Below are 21,298 nucleotides of genomic sequence, written 5' to 3'. Positions count from 1 at the left end.
GCCATGGAAGGAAGGGGCTGCTTCTTTTCAGTGAGCTAATCAGTCCACAGTACCAGGTAGATCACAGGAAGAGAAATCGTTGTCACCCTTGTCATTTATCAGGAGCACGGGGGAAAGAAATACAGAAAGCCTCGTGCTAATGGGGATAATACGACAGCGCTTTATTACTGCGACTATTCCTAAGTCACGCAGGAAAACAAGTTAACAGAAACAAAAAGTATTTTTGAGAGCAGGTTTGATTGCTACAAACATTATCCAAGCATTCCAAATCAGAGGACCAAGGATGCTGTGAATCCCTTTATGGGAAGTGTCTGACACAGAGCAAACTTCCTGGCAGACGTTTTGTTAGGAGTGTATTCTATGCGGTAATTCTTACTTCCCAAGTTCAGACACAAAGTGCTTTTTAAATTAAAGCTCAGAAAAGCAGCCCTGTTCTCTGCCACGTCATCATCCACAGAGCTGAGGAAAGGAGGAATGTTTTTAATTTTTTAATAAAAATGTGCATCTGGTTCATTGTTCACTGGTAGTCTCTCTCAAGCGCAGATAGTTAGGGTGCTCGCTAAGATTCTGTTAATTGATCAGAAAGCTTGGCCAGTCTATAAACGTTACACAGACCTCAGACTTGCATGCTTTTGTTATCTGCAGCTAGTGGCATACCTCACTGTCCTCCCATCGCGGTCCCTCTGCGAGCTCTTCAGAGCAGGATTGCTGCCAAGGGAAGACATCATTCAGCGATCCTCACCCTCAGAAGCGCTGCCCTCCCTTTTCCCTGCCGCGGGCTTTTGTGCTGTGCCTGCAGTCCTCGCCTTTTTGTAGGGAGAAGAAAAAATACAGTTATTAGCGCGGCACTTTGCTGTTACAGAAAGCTTCCGGGACTAAATTCATGGATTGTTTCTGGTCTTACACAGGCTTTGGTGTGCAAACCTGGGTCTCTACATTAAATTCAAAGGTGGTTGTTGTAAGGCCTAATAATCCCTCCCAGTGCAGAGCAGAGCCACAGCGCTCAGATAATTATGACTGCATAGCACAGCTCCTAAAGCAAATCGGAGCATCAGGCCCCCCCCTGAGCCCAGACGTCACTACCTGGTAGCTAATTCTCTACTAGGGCTTTCTCTAACTTCAGTTCAAAGGAGCTGTGTTCCTTTGAAGTTCTAATTAGTCTAATGAGACTACCTAGGCAGAACGGTGAATCAGCTATAATATGACGCACGTCATCCCATTATATCAATTCTCAATGTGCTTATGACAAGTTTAAGACACAGATGCCCCACAAACGCTAAGCATCTTTCAGACATTTTAAAACAAAATTCTGTAAGATGAAAACGAAGATTTTTCCCTTTTAAAAAAAGTGTAAAGCTCGTTATTATTTAACGAATATGTTCAGGCATTTTAGGAATTACATGTTTATTCCGTGCCAGCTTCAAAGCTTCACCTAGCTACAGGCGAGTTCTAATTAACAAGTCCTATCTGGGGGTACTGAATTTTAGTGTAAGAAATCTGAACACAGCCACAAGGGATCTAACACACTGCACAGAAACATTAAGTGGAATAAATACTGCTGTAAACTGTTCGGGCTTTTGGTGTGAGTTGTTCTTCCACAGTCTCTGCAACTCTCTGGAAGAGGAGTAAGGATAGAAATAGGACACACACACACACACCAAAAAAAATAAAAATTAAAAAAAAAATCCAAGAAAGCCTTTTATATCGTTACTGTCATGGGGAGCTATAACTCACGCTTCAGAAGGGAAATGTTCATGACCCAGATGACAATCTCTTGGCTTTCTAAAATGCAGAGCGCTGTAGCTACGCTTCCTCTGGTGTCTGAAGTTCCCCCTGGTGGTTACTTTCATCTTTACACATTCTAGGGGGAAGCACAGTGCTGTGCAAACTTCATGAACAGGACTAAGAACAAGGGAGAAAACTTTCCCAAGCAATTGCTACAACCTGTTCTTAACGTGTTCACACAAGGCTGGCTCTTGGAACTGTGCAAAACTGGAGCAGGGGTAGACTCAAGTGGGACAACGAATGCCCTGCAGCAGTGAGAGACACCTAACGGCAGGAAAATATTTCTTATACCTGATCAGTGGGTGCCTCCACCCTTGTGTGTTCGTGCTCTCTTACTCCCCAAGCACCTTGCATCTCCTTCCTAGGATCTTTGGCTTTATAGACACTTTCTTCTGCAAGGAGGGAAAAAAAAAAAAAAAAAAAAGAAGGTTTTCACTGGGTATAGCAGATTGCCATGGTCTAGTCTTATTGAGGCTCCAGAAAATTCTTTATATGTGCCCAGATGAGGAGAGGAAGAAGCAGAAATAGAGCAGTTATTTGATGCATTGCTGATTTGTGTTTTTTTTTTTTTTTGTGCATCTAAAGCTATTTTGTCCCTTAGCATCAAAGTAAAGCTAGACTTCTCTACATTTATAGCAGAATCTGTTACCTTGATGAGGCCAGTGCTGCACACTCCTGTAACTCCTCCTGTTCTGTCCTGCACGGACAGGTTTAGCATGGAAAATGGGCTCTTCCTCCCTGAGGTGAGACCTCCTGACTTGCCTGTGCAGTGGTGGAAAAGCAACCGGGCTCCTGTCGGTCTCTGCAGCTCCTGGGGTCTGCACCCTGCAACTGTCCAGCTGGAAGTATTCATCACATGCTTCTGGTAGGCTTTCTTGATAAAGCAACTTATAAAACAAGAGCAGTTTTGCACAGTACTCCACTAAAGACTGTAACTTTCCCCTACAAGCTTTGATCCTGCACCCTCTGCTGTCAGACTGCACTCTCTGGGGTTTTAAGTTGGTACTAAAAGCAAGCCAGATATAGGGAACACACAACAATACTTTCTGCAGTCCCTACCTGTTGGGGTGGTTCAGCAAGAGCAGAGGCAGCAGCACTGCCCTGGGAGGTGGCATCACGCTTGCTAAACTGAAAACAAAAGAAAGGAAATTTTAGTCCTTTAAGTGAGCACAGATAGTACAGATCCACGTGTCAGTGGACAGCCCGGGACAGCCCAGCTGCTGTATCTGCAGTCTCCACTTGGCATTTTCACCACACAATGACCAGAAAAGAGCTCTCTGCTCCAGGATGAGTTCTCCCTGTCCAACATCCAAAAAGGAGAAGTAGTCAGTGAGGCCACCTTAAGGAGATCTTCAGGCAGTGAGATTTAATTCGAGTCCGAGGTGGCCACAGCTATCCCCAGATGCTGCTTTGGGGGTGGTGCCCAGCAAGGATGCCGTAACCACGGCAGTTGCGGAGGGAGACTGCTGTACACATCCACAGCTTCTGTATGGATGTCTACACAGGAGCAGCTGTGATCGTAGCACACGCAGTCCTGTGCCAGCCGAGCCACCCACCTTTCTGCTGTACTTTTTGCGTCTATCTGGATGGTTCCTAAAACAAAGGAGAAGCAGGTTCTCAGCATCAGGCAGAAGTGAGCTGCAGGACCCTTGAGGCAGGCAGCACGGAATGAGAGGGCTAAGGATAGCTGTAGCCAAAGAGCACTGTGGAGATGACCCTTTAAACCTCTCAGGCACAGCCTACGTACCGTGGTGTCCTGCATGCAGAATCCTGGGGCACCAGAAGCTCAAAGTAAGGCAGTTTTTTGTACTCCTCAGTCCCCACAGCCACGTAGTAACCGTCATTCACCAGCTCCTCCTCACCAAACACCTGCGTGCCATCCAGCCTGCAGAGCCTTGGGAAAAGACAGCAAAGGGTTCGACACCGGGGAAAGTCAGAGGACAGTGAGCAGCCCCTCGGTGTGGAAGCACACAGGTGTTAAACAGGATCAAGATAAGTCAGAGAAGAACAACCATTCTTTGTATTACTCCAAGGAAGCACATGAAAATACCACACTTGGGGCACAGTGAGATGCAGTAGTTCTCAGCTATTTACTGGTACCCAAAGAGAAAGATGTGTGAGAAGGCAGGCTGCATTTGTTGCATGAAAGTCCCTTCCCTCTGCCCTTCCTTCTAGACATAAGCTCCCTTTGTGTGCCACGCTATTGTTTGCTTATTGCTCTTTCACCTGACTACCACCAACGTCAGCCCTCCTCACACAACACTTAGGACATTGATGTTGTCACCAATTTAAAGATGGGAAAACCTGAAAAGCAGATGAGATTGCCAAAGCAGGCTGGAAGCGCCTGAGCTCCCAGTCCTGCATGCTATTAAGTGCTGTTCCTGGATGTAAAGAGGGAAGATGGAGCAGTGCCTTGTCCAGACACCCACCTGTTAACAGCTCCACTGCGCAGATCAGCTTTCGCTGTCAGCATAGCCAGGAGCGTGTCCCACTGCAGCGGGGCGCTCTGAGAGAACAGCAGTCGGAAAGGAGGGCTCAGCAAATCCCCATTCCGGAAAACACTGCAGCAGAAGTAGCCCAGAGCATGCCATGAGACTGTGTTCCTACAGCTCCCATGAACACAGCACTCACTGTCCCAAGACTTTTCACACATCTCAGCCTCACAGCTGCTGACAGCCCCTTACAATCAACAGATCACACGCACCATCCTGTGGGTCACAACCAGCCAGAAGGCTACAACCAAGAGTGAGCAGAAATGTTCTATTAACAGCTATGAAGACATCAACTCTCCCCGCCCCTGGCAGCTCCTCATCTAAGACCATCACTGGACACTGACATCTGTGCCACCAGCATCTCTGTTCAATTTCCCACAGGAGACAGTATGTGGAAGGGAGGGGAAACAGGCAGATGCCTGACAATATTTACAACAAATTCCCTCCAGAAGCATTCCCAAAGACCCCCCAAGGAGAAAACACTGAGGCACTTACTGGATTGTAAGGTGGGTGTGCTTCTGCCGTCGTGTTGCGATGTTTGACTTCCAGGGAGCTACGGTGTGGGACTGGAGACAAGGTCAGTGCACAAAAACAGCGCAGCCCTGGCACTGAGCCTCCCAGGGCTGTTCCCTTTCCTCCACCAGGAGCTGTCTGCCCTGCCTTCATATTTTGCTGCTGCTAGGTGGGGTTTGTTGTCAGCAACATCAAGGCCTGGAGAGGCTCTTCACAGAGCTGAGAGCGTTCCAGAATTACCAGAGAACCTCTGTGCACAGATCCTTCCCCTGCACGGCTGAGATGGGAGGAAGGTACCCAGCAGCAGCCCCTCGCATACACATCGGCCTACTGATTCCTGTGGCATTTTTACCTGATCTCCACTGGGCACCTTGCAGCCTTAAACCTCAACTTTTGATTGATCAGTGCCAGCCTTCTTCATGTCTCTCATACCTCCCCCCTTCTGCACTCCTGCCCATCCTCACTCAGCTCAGACTCACCTGCACACCGCTGCTGTTACTTGTCCCTCGGAGCTCCTTCCTTCCCTGGTTTAAATAGCTGTGAGAACAAGAAGATGACATTCCACATACCAACTGGGCCATGACTGACTAAGGAGCAGGGAGAAAATGGCCAGCTGCTTTGACCTGGTGCATCATCACCAGATGTGTTCATTATTTAGGTCACTTTAGAAACAATCCTCTATGTGCCTTGTCTCATGGACTTACAGAATTTCACCCTAAAGTCTGATATTTTTAACAATTTCCCAGTCAATCAAAGACCGTTTCAAATATCCATGGTAAAGACATCCAGAACACTGTATTCCTTTGAGCTAACCACAGGTCAAGGCTCCAAGGACTGACTGCTGTTAAATACAGCTCGGACCCCCTCCTCAGCAAGATGCAACATGCACTCAGGGAGCTAAATTCACCCAACACACACATCCCACACATCCCCTCAAGATTCAAGCAACGCCACAAGTCTCTTCAGCCTTCTACATTTCAGGATGAACCAGAACAGCTCTACTTCATGCAGGATTAGAAAACAAAAACACCTCCACTAAACCAAACCCCGGGACCGGAGGACCACCTACTCACTTGAGCCTTTTGAACTTTTCAAACCCCGCAGCCACGTACTGGCACCCGTCCTGCAGGTCCCCCAGCTCAGTGATGCGGTGGCCGTGCCTGGGGGTGTAGAGATTCCTCACAGCCAGGGGCGCATGAATGCTCCTGGTCACCTCCTTCAGAAACGCCTCAAAGGTCAGGAACCGCCGCTGGTTCACCACAAACTTCTTCCCGTGGAAAAAGGGGTCACCATTGCGATACACCACCACGTTCTTCGCTGGAGGTGCCAGAGCTAAGCCTCTGGAGCTCATCCCTGTGGGTCAAAGCCCCACAGACCACCGCAGAGCACGGAGGAGAGCTCTGGTCAGCCTCCTGCCCAGCCCAAAGCCGTCTTCGTGTTTTGCTGTCCCTCCGCAGCAGTCCCCTGAGCAACTGGCCGTCTCCACGGCTGCAGGCCCAGCAGGAGGAAGTTGTGGGCCAGTCCAGAGGCCACATCAAACAACCTGCAAACACCTTGCTAGCTGAGAACCAGGAACCACAGGGCTCTTCAACCTCACCCTCACTGCACATTGAGTACTGTGGCCACTGGACTCTGATTAACAGCATAGAGGTGCAGTGCCATCATCTCACATCCCATCCAGAGCAGCAATATCCAGAAGTTGTTAGCCCTTGCCATCACTCGCTACTGCATGGGAAGTGCAGTGGGTTTCGGCCCTGTGCGTTTTGGACAAAGGTCCACAGCAGAGCAGACACACCGCCTCTTGCACTGAACAGGCCGCATGGGTCAGAACAGGCCACGGACCCGCTTGGCTCTGGCCAGGAGCAGAAGGCAGGGCAGGCAGGAATAGGCAGATTCACAAACAAGCTGCAGAAATGCTTTTTATTCACATACAAGTCAGTGTCATCAGGAACAGAAGGATATCTCTGCCACACAATAACAGCACCCACTCAGGGCATACAAACAGAGTGTTTGCACATAAGACTCAGGGTCCCCGTAAGGAACCAGAGCAACATGCAGGAAGTCCCCTTCTGAGGGACGTTTGATATCCCTGAACTAGTGCTAAGGTAAAAAAATAAAAAATATCTCTATAAACAAAGTACTCTCAAAGCACAGCACCAACCCCTTAACTCCTTACTTGCTTCCTGAAGCGTGAGGCGTTCTCTCCAAGTGACCGTGCCGCACACACCCGTATTACCACGGCCAGAAAAGTGCATGTCAGGAACCAAGCCTCATCTCCTGAAGGTCAGGTTAGATATTCTATCCCCAACAGCCGCACAGGAAAGTTAGGAAACTTTCCTCCTTAACTTAGTATTTCAACTAGGTGTTCCTACCACAAGCACCTGGAGACCCCAGAGCTGTAACATATGAAAACATCCCAAAAATACAGTACAGATACTGGCAGGGGTCACCCACAATTCAGTGGAGAAGAGCTTATTCCTACAAATTGAAAGCACCTGTTGCCTTCAGGCATTTCAGGTCCACCACAAGCAATCAGCTGGCCAAAGAGTACCTTCTGCAAGAGACAGTCTTCCCAGCCTCAATTTACTCCAGAACCACCCGGCTCTGCCAACAGAAATAAGGTTTTTGTGGAAGGAGGCCTCCCTGGCACTCCCTCCAGGGCACACAATCTCCTTAGTTGCAGTGACAATTAACCCCTGCTTTAACCAATTATTCAAATTTAAAAGAAAGAAAATGTCTTTCTTGCCACACGCATCTAACATGGAGAACATCAGCCCGTGGAGCTGGAGTCCCCTCAGGCTACTGCTGTCCCTGAGGTCATGCCATGGTGCTGTAGCTCCTCTGCTCCTCCACACCAGTACAAATGTCCCCCACACTCGGGAATGCCTTCCTATGGGTCAGGAGTCCCCAGCCTCTGTTTCAGCATCAGGTACTGCAAGAGAAAGAAAATCAGGTGTTAACAATTAAATCCCAGAGACAGAGAAGCAGGAAAGCACCTGCCTTTGCAGATTAGCCAGCAAAGTCATCACACTCAGCCAGAATCATAGAATCATAGAAATAGATTCCATATATGGAATAATGAAAAAATTCTGTGATTCTATAGAATCATAGAATCATTCCTGATTCTATGATTCTAAGAGGCAGGGCCAGGCCCTTACGTTTTTACGGCTGACGATAGCTTGTTGCAACCACAGCAGCTCCATGATCAAGTGATTTCTGTAGGACTGGAGGCCAGCTCGAGTTCGGGGAAGTTCCTTTATATCCTCAAGTGGAATTTCTGCAGAGAAATGGAAGAAACTATTACCAGAACACTCACACTGCATCTACCATCTGTCCTGCAATGAGTTTCTCTAACCTCTCCAGTACAGTCTTGAGGTTTTGATTCTCCAAGGATCTACACTTTGCCACCCACACTCATCACCAGGTCATTCAAAGCACGTGGGCAGAGGGCACAGCCCTGGCCACGGTACAAAGGGGCTCCCGTCCCTTACCCAGGCAGGCTTCGAGGGACTCCAACTCCTGGACAGTGCTGTCCCACACGGATGACACACTGCTGTTCTGCCACTCCTCGCTCTCTGCTAGGGCACCACACCCCTTTGCAGTGCTTTTATCTGCGTCAGCCCCTGGATTTGGGGGTCTCGCTACATCACATTCACCCAGGGAGCTCGGGTCTTCCTCGCTTTGCAGCTGGGCTGTAGGTTTCACGCTGCTGCTGCAGCCCCAGTCCCGCTCCGGTTCGGAAGCATCCAGCTCCTGCTCTGTTTTTTCCGTGCTGGCCTTGTCACTCGGTACAGACTCTCGTATAGCTGAACACTTTCCTTGCAGTGAATTCTAGAGAAGCAACATGTGACAAACTGAACAAACAGACATAAAGGAAAACCGAAAGATCTGAAGGGGGCCTGTGCTGTGGGCCAGGGCTCTGTCCCAGCCAGGCACCTGCCCTTACCAGCGATCCTGCCCCAATACTGACATGCTCTGGTTGGGCCACACAGATTTTTAAAGGGCCTCTCTTCCAGAGGCAGCGAATGCATTAAATAGCAGCACTCAGCCACCACAGGAGTGGGTCTGACTGTTTGCTAGGAATGGCTGAGGTAGGCGCACGGAGGGGAGGTCTGCAGAAACCCCCGTGCAGGCCGGGTGTTTGAACCCTCGGATGGGGACTCGGTGACAAGACGGGATGAGCCAGAGCCTTGGCTCCGTAACTGTCACTTTCCTCAGGTAGAAATAGAGTGCAGGGTCGACAGAGACAGTTCCTGGGCAGCGCAGCGCGAGCAGCACCCGAGGCGCCCACCCTCCAGGCCACGCTCCCCCCAAGAGCTGCCGAGCCCCCAGCCCACCCTCCCACCCTCCAGGTGGCCACGGGCACAGGCACGGACCTTGGGGACAAAGACGGGCCTCAGCAGGTACTGTCCCGTCCACTGCAGCTCGCTCAGGTCTCCTTCGATCTCCCTCACCACCTCCTCGTACTCCTGCTGCAAGCTCCTGAAGCGCCGCCGCAGCAGCCAGCCCCTGACGCAGGCCTGCGGGCAGAGGCACCACAGGAGCCCCGCGCCCCCCGACACCCCCAAAGCCACCCCCTGACCCCCGAGAGCCGCCCCCGGCCACCCCCGGCCCCCTGTGGTTAAGAAACGATCGCGGCCGAGCCTGGAGCCAAGTCAGTTTAATGGCAGCGCGCCCCGGCCCGGCCCTCCCGCCGTGCCCCCCTCGGACCCCCACCTGCAGGCGGGTCACGGCACCCAGCAGCCGCCGCCACTGCTCAGCCTCCGCCTGCGGGCCCGGCGCCGCCACCGCCGCCATCACCACGGGGCACCGGGCACCGGCCGATGGCGTCACCCGCCCGGCCATGGGGGCCCACAAGATGGCGGCGGGGCTGGGGAGGGGGGGAAGGGGGGAGGGCCCGGTCCCGGTCCCCACTGTTTTCTCCCAGGCGGGTGCCCGAGGTGTCGCCGCCATCGGCCCTGCAGTGGGGGCACAGGGCGGGGGGTCCTCCCCGTGCGGGGCTGTGGCTGCTGCTCCGTCCCGTCCCACGGGGCCTCTTCCTCGCAGCAGCCTCCTCCTTGCAGCAAGGACGGCACTGGGTCAGGCTGCAGCCTCCTCGGGGCCGGGGCTCTCCGCCAGGTGCAGCTTCTGTCTGGGCCCGCGTCAAGGGAAAGCACCGGAGGCTGTGCCATCCCCTGCCACCTGCCACCACCGCCACTGCCACCCCATGCCAAGGATACATGGAGCTGCTCAGCTCCTCCAGCTGCGGGAGGCAAAGGGAGAGGCTGCAGCACCGGTGGGGAGGCTGGGGGCCGGCGGGGACCCCACCAGCACTGCAGGGCTGGGCACGGAGCGCGGAGGTGCCACTCACGTGCACCAGCAGCTGGTCCAGGTTCCTGTCGGCCACCGCCTTCTTCTGCTCCTCGGGGAGCTCCTCCACGCAGACGTCGAGGCCAAAGTGCAGCCGCGCCAGCTTCTCCTGCATCTCCCGCACATGCTCCAGCTGCTCGAAGGAGCACTCCTTCCCTGCGCCCACGGGTGGGAGCCGTCACAGCCCGCCAGCGCAGCCCCCCCACCCCCCGGCCCCCAGCCCCTCACCGAAAGCCTGCAGCTTGCCCGAGTGGAAGTCGCTGAGGAGGCTGAGCAGCCCCCCCTCCATCTCGCACACGTCGGAGACCTCAGTGAGGAAGCTGTGCTGCAGCGGAGCCCCCCGTGCCGCCCCCGTGCCACCTGCCCGCACTCTCTCCTTGCTCGCCCTGCGCAGAACACGCAGGTGGTGGCACCGCCAGACCCCCCCCCGGCCCCCCAGCTCCTGAGGGGGCCGCAGGGACCGAGGGTCCCCCACACCAGCACTGACCGCCGGGGCCTGGCGCGCTGCTGGGCTGAGGGCAGGGCGGGCAGCGGCAGCGCGAAGGACGCGCTCTTGCTGACGGGCAGCGGCCGTGCGGCCCCGGCAGGCACCGGCTGGGCCCTGGGGCTCCGCTTCTTCCTCCGTTCCTCCATCCTGGAGGGGCTCCCGGAGCTGCGGGACAGGCACCTGCGCGGGATGGACGCACGGCTCTTGGCAGCCCCTTCCCTGTGCGGGGCCTCTTCGTCCTCACAACCCCAGCGAGGCGCCGCGGTGGGGCTCGGTGGGCTGCAGCAGGGCTCCACAAGTTGTGGTGGGGCTCGGTGGGTTGCAGCGAGGTTCGGCAGCAGCAGGAGGGCCGAGGCCAGGCGCTCTGCCCGCACTTGCTGGGATCCACGGCTGGGCTCGGGCTGCGTTATCTCGGTCTGTGCCGCAGCATCACGGCGCAGGGCAGAGCCTGGGACCTGAAAAACAGCCAGGGAGCTCCCAGCCAGGGATTACTTCACAGCGTCATCTCCCAGAGCCGCAGAAAAGAGGATTTCAGCCCCAGCGGCGCAGGGCAAGCCCCCGGATGCCCTAACGGAGAGCTGGAGCTGAGACCACCGGAGGGACCCGACACCCCCCGAGCCCTCCCAGGAATATTTCGACACCCCCACCCCCCCCCCAAGCTCCTCCTGGGCCCTCGGCGGTGGCAGGACGGGGCTGAGGGAGCCCCTTGCTTTGTGGCAGGCTCCGGCTGCCCCCCCCGAGCAGCGGGACGGGGACGGGGACGGGGACACCGACCTGCGCCAGGCCCCCCCGCTCCGTCCCGTCCCGTCCCGCGGAGCCGCCCGGCCGCCCCCCCAGCCCCGGGGCCGGGATTTGCATTTAAAGGGAACGGGAACTTCCTCCGGGCTCCGCACAGCCCCGGGGCGCTGCTGCCGGGCCGGACACCGCCGGCATCGGCATCGCGCTGGGGAGGGCAGGATGCGGCCCCCGGTCCCGGGCAGCCGCACACACAGCGGGCCCCGAGCGGGTAACGGGGGCTGCACCCCAGCGCCTTCCCCACGAGCGCCCCAGCAAAACCGGGGGGGGTGTCGCAAATGCCAAGGGCTGACCCCTCAGCGGGCTGACGGCACCGGTGCCAGGAGGGTCCCCGGCTGGGCCGTGCCTGCAGGACCCCAGGGTGGGTGCACTGCGGGGCCCCAGGGGCTCCCCCAGCTCCCAGGGGAGAGCAGCACGAGCTGCCCCGTGCCGGGGGTCCTGGGCACAGACCCCCACCCATTCCCCTCAGGCAGGGATGTGCCAGCAGCTTTGCACCTGAAGTCCCCCTCCCAGCCTCCCCGCTCCCACCCCACAAGCCAGTGTCCCCCATTTCGCTCCCAAACACGGCCCTAACGCCCGAGAAATAACACAGACAGCAGCAGTGAGTTTGTGTGCACTTCTATTGGGTACCAAGATACATACACCAGCCCCCCACGGAGGTTATCTGTACCATAACAGAAAAAAAAAAAGGTGGTGGTGACTTTCTGTGAGATTTTTCTTTGACTGAAAGCGCAAGAAGAGAAGTCCAGAGCCAGGCTGCAGCCCTCGCCCAGCCCTGCTGCTGGGGAACTGGGGGCTCCCGCTGGGCCAGAGCTACGTTCACTCACTCCGGAAGACCCCTGGCAGAGGCAGATGCGTCCCCACGCAGGAGGAAGCGATGCTGGCGGTGCAGGGCTAGAAGAAAAAGCCCCACAGAACTCCAGGGAACGTATCCTAGTGGCTGTTCAAGACTGTGGCTCTACAGAGGCTTATTGGGCTCCGTAGACAGCCGCAGTCGTTAAGCCTGAACTCGCTGGACTTCCCTTGGAGGAAAGGGGGATGCAGAGGCACCTACTGCAGGCTGCTCCCAGGGCAGGTCCTTCGCAAGGGCACTGTACAATTGCAGAGAGAAGATGCAAGAGCAGCCGCATCACCAGAAAAGAAACCAAGGCTGTTCCACTGAATGCAGCCACCGCAAGGAACTGCTCAGGCCAGCTCACTTCAGCTTCAAGCAAGAAGGAAGGCAATGCTGAAAATAAAGTCTGCTGTAGAGAAGCTGCAGGAAGGGTTTCAAGGAAGCAGAGGTCTCCCAAAACAACGGTGAAAAGAGGAAGTCTTGAGAAACTAAGGAGAAATCCCCCAAGCCCCATGCCAGCAAGCCTCACGTGTCTCTCAACGCCCTCCCGGCACAAGCGGGTCCTGTGGGCGAGCGCTTGGTCCTGTGGGCAGAGGCTGCGGCTCGCACCCAGACACAGCGGCGGCAGCTCGGGCCAGGCGGCAGCTGGCACCCGGGAGCTGCTCTTCTGACCGAGCAGAGGGCAAGGAGGGGGCCGGGCAGCGCCAGTGCAGACTGGAGGGCCCGCGGGGGGCTGACTGCAGGAGGGACCAGCCCGCAGCACGGTCCTGTGCTGGTCCCAGCGGTTCAGCTTCAGCAGGTCGCGGAGCAGACGCGGGTTGGATCCTCCTGGAGCCCCAGCTCCGTGAACGCCTCCAGGACCACCCCGCTCAGCGCCAAGGGGTGGTCCTGAGGCAGGGCAGAGCTCAGCTGGAAGGACCTCCCCGTCCCCTTGCACAACTGATCACACGTGCTTGTGCAAAACACTTCGGAGTTAGACCTTTGGATTAACTGTTTAATACACTTGTGCACATGTGCGTATAGCAAAGAGGCAACTGTGAATCATAAGGCTATCGAGACATTGGCAGGTTCTGGGAAGAGCAAAGACCCTGCAGGAGGCCTGGGTGAACCAGGCGTCCACAGTTTGCTTCTTTTTGTCCCCATTCAATACACAAAACCCACACAGAGGGGAAACAGCCTCTCTCGTCCTCGCTTGCTCAGCTCATACTCAAGAGAGCTGCCAGCCAGAGCATGAGAAAGCAACAACAAGTCCAGGAGCTCCCTCCTGCCTGTTGCAGAGGAGGGAGGGAGAATCCAGAGCTGGGAAACGCTTCTGCTCTCCCTTACTCAACTCTTTTGCTGTCACTCAACGTGAGAGTGTCGCCGTGAAGGCAGAGGAAGCAACATGCCCAGCTGTCCCCGTGCCACGAGCCGGAGGAAGGCTGGGGCCGATCCATGCACCTGCTTTCCTGAGCTGCACTAGATTTTGGGGGAGTCACAGCCTGCCAATGACAAGGTCTTTTAGTGAAAGGGACAATCAGTTGAGTCTCCATATATTAGTTATTCACGCACACGCAGGGAGGTGGGTCGTTCTAGGTTCCATATATATCCGTATATAAAGTGTACGTTGCCCTGCACTGATTTTATATACCATATATATATATGTCTCACACACATATATATATATAAAAATTTAAAAAACCCTCCAAAAACCTACGCTAGGAAATCTCGAAGCCCAGGGAGGGCTGTCCTCTTGCACCTGTCCAAGGACCAGGAGAGGGGCATCGGAGTCTGGAAACATTCACGCTACCCTCCCTCGCCCTACCTCTGCCTACCGCACGGCGGGCTCAGTCAGCGCCCTGAGTGCCTTCCTCAGTCCCACTCTGCCCCAGGCCTCCTATGCTCAGTTCTCCAAGCGTCTCCGCAGGATCTGTGCCGTGTGTTGGCTTTCCCGAGTGAAGGCAATCCTCAGCCAGGTGCTGCTCTGCTGGGGCACCTCCTGCCACCGCCTCGGAGCCCTCCCGGGCTGGGTCCTTCAGGGGCTCCGACAGGTCCATGTCTGCCCGGGGCGCGTGGGCACACAGGTCCTGAACCTTCTTGTTGAGGTCGTTGCGCTCCGTCTGCAGGGCTCGGCACAGTTTCTCCAGGCGCTGGATTTTCACCTGAAGCCCCTCTAGCTCTTTATCCCGTAGGGTTTTCTGCAAATAGAGAGGCAGCTTTCAGACTACCACACTGGGGACGAAGGCAGAAAGGGAGAGAGACAAAACCCCAAAGGGAAGTTCAGGGGAAAAAGACCACGCAAGTTGCCTGCCTCAGCACAGAAAGCCAGAGCCTCCTCACCTCTTCAGCCATTTCCAAGAGAGCCTTGTTGCTGCTCTCCCAGCGAGAACGGTACATAGTGGTCTCTTTCTCCAGCTTCTTAATTTTCTTAGTCATCTAAGTGACAAAAAGGGAACAAATGAGCCAGTGATCAGTGGGGCACACCTCGTGTATCCACAAATGGCAACCTGCTTTCAGACACCGAGATCCTGCTGTCCTGCACAACGTCTCCTTGCCTTGTTGCTGTCAGCGTCAAGTGGGAAACACCAAGCAGGTAACACAAACCAGGAGACGGGGGTAGCGCTGCTTTTTGCGATTCAGGAGGGGTGCAGCAGCCACCCCGCAAGTCCAGTATCCACCTTCTATCAGCAGCCAGCTCGTGGCTGGTTTAATGCCAGCAGAACTCAACAAAACAGAGCTGCAGCTTATCCCGCTGACAGACGCAGCGAGGAGACAGGCAGTGCCTCCAGCCCACACGCTCTGCCAGGCAGCGACAGCGTTACCCACCTTCTCCATCTCCTGTTTAAATGTCGTGAACACTTCGCTGCTTTTGGAAAGGGTGTTCTGGAATTCTTCAAACTTCTCTGTGTAGAGAGCAAGCTGCAGGGAGAGACAGGGTTACAGCTCCTCGCCATGGCACCTCCCGACAGCCTTCCCCGGGAGAGGGGAGATTTTAGCCAAGAAGTGAGCTAGTTATCTTGTGACTGAACTTTATGACAAACAACCTAGCAGCATGGGGCTGCTCTGCCAACTTTGGGTACTGGCAAATGTGGAACAGTATTTCTTCTTTCTTAGGGAAACATCCTCAGAGAGTGATGTGCTCTGCAAACACCTCCTGGCCTTGGCAGGAAGCACTTGCTGGGTCTGATTCAGCAGAGCACGATCACACAACTGCTCCCAGCACTGGGAAACGTGCTGGTAAAACCAAGGCCCCTTTCTCCCACAAGGCAGAAGAGCTGAAAGAGGTCTCAGCAAACTCTGCGCTGCCACAGACACACCGATACCAAACTCAGGAACAGTCCTGCCCTTGTGTTTTCCAGATTAAGCAACTTCAGGTTGTTCCCCGCTGAGGGAGAAAGGAAGAGAAAACAAACAAACTAGCAGGCAAACGAACAAGCAGGCTGAGCGCGCACAGACCAGGTAGCTCACCTGCTGCTTCAGATGGGTCTCCTGCTGCTTCATCAGCTCACACATCCTCTGCGACTCCACAGCTTCCTTCAGCAGCTAGGGAAGAACAAAAGCAGTTACCTCGCTGCCACCAGGGGAAGTTCCTGATACGCGCTGCACAGCTGGTGCTTGGCCTGGAGACAGCAGAGGGCTGGGAGAAACGCCAAGAGCAGAGCGGGGGCTCCAGCCATGCTCCTGAGGCAGCTGGGGGCACGGTCACTGCCGGGCAAACAGCGGGCCTGGGATGGCCTCATCCGACTTGGGCTCTGCGCGTAGGAACCCAGCAGCAACAAACCTCCACGAGCAAGGCAAAAGGCTAACTGCTTGCAACCGTTACAGACTTGCTGCGAGACTTACAAAGTCCTTCTCCCGCTGGTGTCTCTCCTCTGCCTCCTTCAGCATCTCCTGTGCCTGCTGGAGCTTGGCGTCCACGAGCTGCTGCTGCAGGTCCTTGTGTTTGAACACCTTCTCAATGTGCTGCCAAGGAAACGCCACCGGTCACTGACACGCTCGGCCAGGGCCCTGCTGCCCAGGTGGCAGAGATCCCGAGGGAAGACCCCAGAGCGCCGAGGCCCCTTTTCCCACCGCTCCCTGCCCAGAAACACGCTCCCCGGGGCAGAATGGGCGCACCCCAGCAGGCTGCCCCAGGTCCCCGCCCCAACCCACCTCCTCCCGCAGCTCGTACTGCTCGATGAGCTTCTTGAGCCGCTCCGCCAGCTCCATGTTCTCCTGGCGCAGCTTGGAGTTCCTCTCGTTGTGCTGCTCCATCTGGAGCTGGATGTCGTTCAGCGTCACCTGGAAGTGGGAGGTGACCTCCTTCCGCTTCTCCTCTTCCTCCCGGGCACGCTGGACACCCTCCTCCTGCACGAACAGGGCAGAGACAGCAGGGCCACGTCAGGCTCCGTGCGGGCAGGCAGGTGAGCGAAGCTGCCCACGCCGTGCTGCTCCGAGCCCAGCCAGCCTCTCGCTAACGTTGGTATCAATCAGGAAGGGACCATGGGCCACTGCCTGAGCACCCCTTCCTCAGCCTGCCCTGGGCCTTTCCCCGGCATTTCTGCAGGGAACAGCCCAGAACAACACCTGGGCACGGCGGATAAGTCACGCCCCTTCCTCCTGGGTGCCTCCTTGAGTTACCCCAAGGGCAGAAGCGGGCAGCACCGCAAAGCACAAGGACGCGCAGGCAATTTGCTGACCCCGGAGAACTCCCTCGCACAGCAGCGGCTCCACTGAGCGGCTGGATCAAGTAGCTGGTGCTCCTGGTCACGGCTGGCGCAGTCACCAAGGGGCACGCTGCATCCCGGGCACTGCCCACTCTCCTTCCCTACGAGAGCTGCGCCAGCCCACAAAGCTCCCTGCTTTTCTCCACACGAGACCACGCGGGTCAGCCCCCTGCCCTGCCCTCTCTCGCAAGGCGAAGGCTTAACAGCAGAACTAAACGCCTGCTCTGGACATCACCAGGCTGTGGGCAACCACGGGCAGAGGTCAGCTTGCCAGAGAGGCTCCCAGCCCCGCAGCAAGCGATCCGAGGGCTCGGGAGGAAGCAGCTCCTGGAGCAGCGCCCGGGAGACACTTGCCTTGAGGGTGCGGTTGTGTCTCTGGAGCTCGCGGCACAGACTCTCCAGCTTGCTGCGGGCCAGGATGGCCTTGCTGTGCTCGCTCTGCAGGTGGTCCTTCTCTTGCACCAGCTGCGTCTGCTTCTTCTGCAAGATCTTCATCTGCTTCTGGGAGTTACGGTGCTCTTCCAGCTAGGGCAGGAGAGCAAAGGGCACAGATGTAGCAAAACAGACCAGGGCAAAGCTGTGCCTGTATGAGGGAACAGGGGGACCAAAGAAGTGCCCTGCGTACCGTAAGAGGATAACAAGAGTTTTATAACACAAAAGGTGCTGGTTTTGAGCAGAGCAGAACTGATGCAGAGCCCAAAGTCCCCTGGACAGGGCCTTTCTCCTTCCTGAATCGGGATCCTACCAGAACCCGACAGACTCGCGCGTTTCTCCAGCAGCTCCGTGCACCCGTTGCTCACGCGGAGCAGAGCTCTGAGCACACGGCCAGCCACAGGGAAACCTGAACACGACCCCTTGGGATGCACACGGACAGTCCCAGGTCTCCTCTGCCCTGAATACAGCACGTGCTCAGGTTAAACGTGGCCCGTGAGAAATATGTGCGTACTCAGCTCTACACCACGCTCCTAGCAGCGCGCCGGCTCTGCCAAACACGTTTCTTGCTAAGAAATCATCAACAGAAACACAGCGACTGAGTGGCGGAGACAGGAGATGTACCCGCACGGTCCTGTCACAGCTGGGCCTGCCAGCGCACAGCTCAGCCCTGCCTGCAGAGATGAGGAACGCAGGCTCAGCAGAACTGGCCGCGTATGCCACCAGGACGAGATGGGCACGAGATGCAGCTTCCACTTACAGGGACAGACAGGAAGCGTATCTGAAGCCCTCTTACATGCTGACCTGCCAAAAACGCTCCTGTCCCTGCTTACACCTCTACGGAATGTCAAACCAACAATGCCCAGCCAGACCGAGCAACGCCTGCCCTCTGGCATCTGGATATCCAGCACCACAGAGACCCCGGAACATACACGACAAAGCTACAGGAGTGTTCCCGGACCGTCCCTCCCAACACCGAGAGCAAAATAATCTGCAGCCACCGTCTGCCTCACCACGCAGTTCCGGTGCTCGCTGCAGCAGCGTCCTCCCTCTGCCCCAGCACCTGGCACGCGGGCACAAGGACTCACCAGCTCAGCGTACTTCTTGCACAGTGCTGCCAGTTTCTCCTCTGGAGTGCTCAGGGTGTTCAGCGTCTGCATCAGCAAAGTGATTTCCTTGCCTGGAGCGAGACACGGCATGAAAAAAAAAAAAAAAACAACAAAGTAAACATCGCTCACGCAGAATCCTGGCTCCTAAAGGCAAGGACAGCAGAGACAAAGCAGGCCTCGCAGCCGTGAATGCCCTGGGCCAGAGCTCCCAACCCCAGCGCCTCCCCAGGGCTCTGTCCCACGGCCTGCACCGCGCGCAGCAGGTGAGCGATCAGAGCAGCCAGGGAGAGACTTGGTTCTCGGAGCAGGGAACCACCACCACCGGGCTGGCCAGACGGAGCTGTGTCCCGCAGAGGGGAAACGTGCAGAACTCAGAGGCTGGGGCAGCACCCAGGACCTGTCAGCGCCTTTGCAGCTCTCCGTTTCCTCCCACACCGCGAGAAGGAGATGCTGTACCGTTCCCAGACCCTGCTGGGCATCACACGCCCAAGGTGCTCGCTGCGCTAAGGGCAGCACAAAACCCACCTCTGCTCCAAGGTTCTCGGGCTGGCGGCACCACCGCCGCAGGGCACCTCTTACCTAGGCCCTTGGCTTTCTTCTTTTCCTGAGCCTTCTTCTGATCCCGCTCCCCGCACTCCTCGCCGGGCCGGAACTCCTCCGTCCCCTTCGTGCCCTCCTTCTCCCCGTTCATCTCGGGGCCACCCGGCTCCTGGTCGCCGTTCCTCGGGGACTCGCTGCGACACTTCTCCGCCTCCTCCGGCTCCGCAGGCTCGCTCTGCCCGCCGTCCTCGCCCGGACCCTCCTGGCTGGCATCCACGCAGTACGTGTTCAAGATGTCCTCAAGCTGTCTGCTTAGCTCCTCCGAGACGTCACGCACGGCAGGCCGGGAGGACTTGGTGTCCTCCTGCGTGAGAGGAGCTGTGGGAGACGCGAACACAACGCATGATGCTTCCCCCACGCAGCCTATTCTCTGCTCCCCAGAGACACGCAGCCAGGGAGAGGTTTCCCCGAGCACCCCACGGCACGGGGCAGGCTGAACTTCCACCAACACAAGCCGCTTTGTTCAGGCGGCGTCTCCAGGCGCTGCCCTGACAATGGAGGTGCATTCCTGGCAGCCTCTCCTTTGATCACCAGAGCACGACCAAGCCCCTGACATCTGGCAAGAGCAAGAACTGCCCCCTACCCGCCAGCCTTTAGCACGAGCAGGTTGTGCACGAGTTTGCCCTCGGGGGAGCAGCCTGCAGATACCCCCAGCGCCGAGCTTTGGGTTATTCCCTCTTCTCACACGTAGGAGCAGCTGCACTGGCTCAGACCAAACGCGTCTCGTCCCCAGCAGCAGACACGCGGGGAAGAGCAGGCAGCGCATCCTTCGGCACACTTCTGTGCTTCCGAAGTTCCCCCAAAGGGGAGATTTACAGCAGCGGGTTATTAAACTAACTCCGTTAACTCTATTATTAAACTACCTCTATTCACCGGGCACTTCCTACATCACACGGTAACGAGGCGTGAGCATCCCAGGGGAGGTTAACGTTAACCAAGCACCCCCGTGATTACCCGTTTTTTGTCTCCCAGAGAATTATTTTTACCAAGTGCTAATGACAGAGCAGATCGCTCACCGCTACCCCCAGGAGGGTTGGCTGCCACGTTCTGTGTGAAACCCTGGAGGTTTAAGCCCTACGAACAGCCCATCATTTCCACACCAGACTCAACTCCGAGCCTCGGAAAGGAGCAGTAACTACTTCAGACCCGTGTACGCGCAGGAGTTGCAGGAAAGCAGGATTTTCTGCCCCCGAAACCACAGCTGCTCTCGCCCAAGCACCAGGGGGTGAGCACAGCACCCCGCCCTCGCCCAGCAGCAGCCCCGCTACCCCCAGGCCTGGAACCCTCCCTCGGGGCTTCCCCGCGCCTCCTGCCCGTGCCGGCAGCCGCAGGCAGCGGGCGCACGCCCCGGCACCTCCCCACCTTCCAGCGCCGCCGTGGCCTCGGCCGGGTCGCCCTCCTCCAGCAGCAGGGCGCCGCCGGCCGCAGAGGAGCCCGCGGGGCGCGGGGCTGCCTTGGCTTCCCCGCCTTGGTTCTTCATCGCCGCCTGCGCCCGCTCGGCGTCGGCGAGCCCTGGTGGAAGAGAAACGGGGGGGAGGGGGGGGGGGAAGCCCCGGGGTTTAACGGGGGTGAAACTGGGGCTTAACGGGGACAAGCCCCGGGGGTTTAACGGGGGTGAAACCGTGGGGTTTAACGGGGCGAAGCCCCGGAGTTTACCAGGGGCGAAACCCGGGGGTTTAACGGGGGCCAAGCCCCGGGGTTTAACGGACGGCAGACGCCCCCCCCCCGCCTCCGGGCAGCTCCGGGGCACCCCGGGGCGCGGGGACGCAGCCGGTTCTCGCCGCCCCCCCCCCCCGTTTTGCCGTGGGGCCGCAGCTCCCGGGGGCCCCGGCCCCGGCCCGTGCTGGGGGACGCCGGGGGGGAGGGGGGAGAGCAGCGCCCCCGGTGCCCCCCCCCCGGCACCGCAATGACGTCACGCACGTACCCCGGTGGCGTCAGCGGTGTGACGTAGTCGCCCCTCTCTCCTTCAGCCAATCAGCGGTCAGGAGCCGGCGGCGCTCCGGTGCACCGGCGGGGAGGGGGAGGGGAGGAGAACGGCCCCGCCGCCGCTCCCGGCCCCGCCGCTCCCGGCCCCAGCCCCGCTCCCGGTCCCGGCCCCGCCGCCCCGCGCCCGCCGGGCCCCGCGCTGCAGGAAGCGGCTCCGGCCCGGGCCCCTCGCCGTGCGCGCACCACGCATGCGCCGTCCCGCGCCGCCGCCCAATCAGCGTCGGGCGCCG

The 21,298-nt window shown here is 57.3% G+C and overlaps 4 protein-coding genes across 8 annotated transcripts; all 4 read right to left on the bottom strand.

Moving 5' to 3' along the window:
* Positions 1–70: 70 nt before the first annotated feature.
* On the bottom strand, positions 71–6,141 carry DCDC2B (doublecortin domain containing 2B). 2 transcript variants are annotated; one of them, XM_050715194.1, is made up of 11 exons: positions 5,864–6,141; positions 5,270–5,327; positions 4,773–4,843; positions 4,215–4,346; positions 3,533–3,679; positions 3,342–3,378; positions 2,845–2,913; positions 2,435–2,624; positions 2,077–2,177; positions 1,735–1,861; positions 794–806 (listed from the first exon to the last, which is right to left on the bottom strand). In XM_050715194.1, the coding sequence occupies exons 1-10, from the start codon at positions 6,139–6,141 to the stop codon at positions 1,853–1,855; spliced, it is 1,092 nt and encodes a 363-aa protein (XP_050571151.1). In that variant the 3' UTR covers positions 794–806; positions 1,735–1,852. The 2 variants fall into 2 exon arrangements, with proteins under 2 accessions (XP_035417896.1, XP_050571151.1); XM_035562003.2 differs by lacking the exon at positions 1,735–1,861 and having other exon boundaries at positions 71–806.
* A 561-nt stretch (positions 6,142–6,702) lies between these two features.
* IQCC (IQ motif containing C) lies at positions 6,703–9,587 on the bottom strand. Its single transcript, XM_035562002.2, has 5 exons — positions 9,507–9,587; positions 9,167–9,310; positions 8,282–8,621; positions 7,949–8,067; positions 6,703–7,722 (listed from the first exon to the last, which is right to left on the bottom strand). The coding sequence occupies exons 1-5, from the start codon at positions 9,585–9,587 to the stop codon at positions 7,681–7,683; spliced, it is 726 nt and encodes a 241-aa protein (XP_035417895.2). The 3' UTR covers positions 6,703–7,680.
* On the bottom strand, positions 9,435–11,432 carry CCDC28B (coiled-coil domain containing 28B). Of its 4 annotated transcripts, XM_035562153.2 has the most exons (6): positions 11,401–11,423; positions 10,627–11,081; positions 10,368–10,525; positions 10,141–10,295; positions 10,010–10,032; positions 9,728–9,921 (listed from the first exon to the last, which is right to left on the bottom strand). In XM_035562153.2, the coding sequence occupies exons 2-6, from the start codon at positions 10,770–10,772 to the stop codon at positions 9,870–9,872; spliced, it is 534 nt and encodes a 177-aa protein (XP_035418046.1). In that variant the 5' UTR covers positions 10,773–11,081; positions 11,401–11,423; the 3' UTR covers positions 9,728–9,869. The 4 variants fall into 4 exon arrangements, with proteins under 4 accessions (XP_035418045.1, XP_050571152.1, XP_035418046.1 ...); XM_035562152.2 differs by having other exon boundaries at positions 9,435–9,921; positions 10,010–10,295; positions 11,401–11,432; XM_050715195.1 differs by having other exon boundaries at positions 9,590–9,917; positions 10,010–10,295.
* Positions 11,433–12,024: 592 nt separating this feature from the next.
* On the bottom strand, positions 12,025–21,164 carry TXLNA (taxilin alpha). The gene is made up of 11 exons (XM_035562086.2): positions 21,007–21,164; positions 20,445–20,594; positions 19,062–19,400; positions 18,462–18,553; positions 17,296–17,466; positions 16,388–16,582; positions 16,079–16,198; positions 15,704–15,778; positions 15,062–15,154; positions 14,576–14,671; positions 12,025–14,433 (listed from the first exon to the last, which is right to left on the bottom strand). Exons 2-11 carry the CDS (start codon positions 20,560–20,562, stop codon positions 14,083–14,085), a joined length of 1,650 nt encoding a protein of 549 aa, XP_035417979.1. The 5' UTR covers positions 20,563–20,594; positions 21,007–21,164; the 3' UTR covers positions 12,025–14,082.
* Positions 21,165–21,298: the final 134 nt, after the last annotated feature.

The sequence above is a fragment of the Cygnus atratus genome, chromosome 23 (genome assembly GCF_013377495.2).
Source record: "Cygnus atratus isolate AKBS03 ecotype Queensland, Australia chromosome 23, CAtr_DNAZoo_HiC_assembly, whole genome shotgun sequence".
NCBI lineage: Eukaryota > Metazoa > Chordata > Aves > Anseriformes > Anatidae > Cygnus > Cygnus atratus.
The sequence above is the reverse complement of the archived record's forward strand: the minus strand, read 5'-3'. Positions and strand labels throughout refer to the sequence as shown.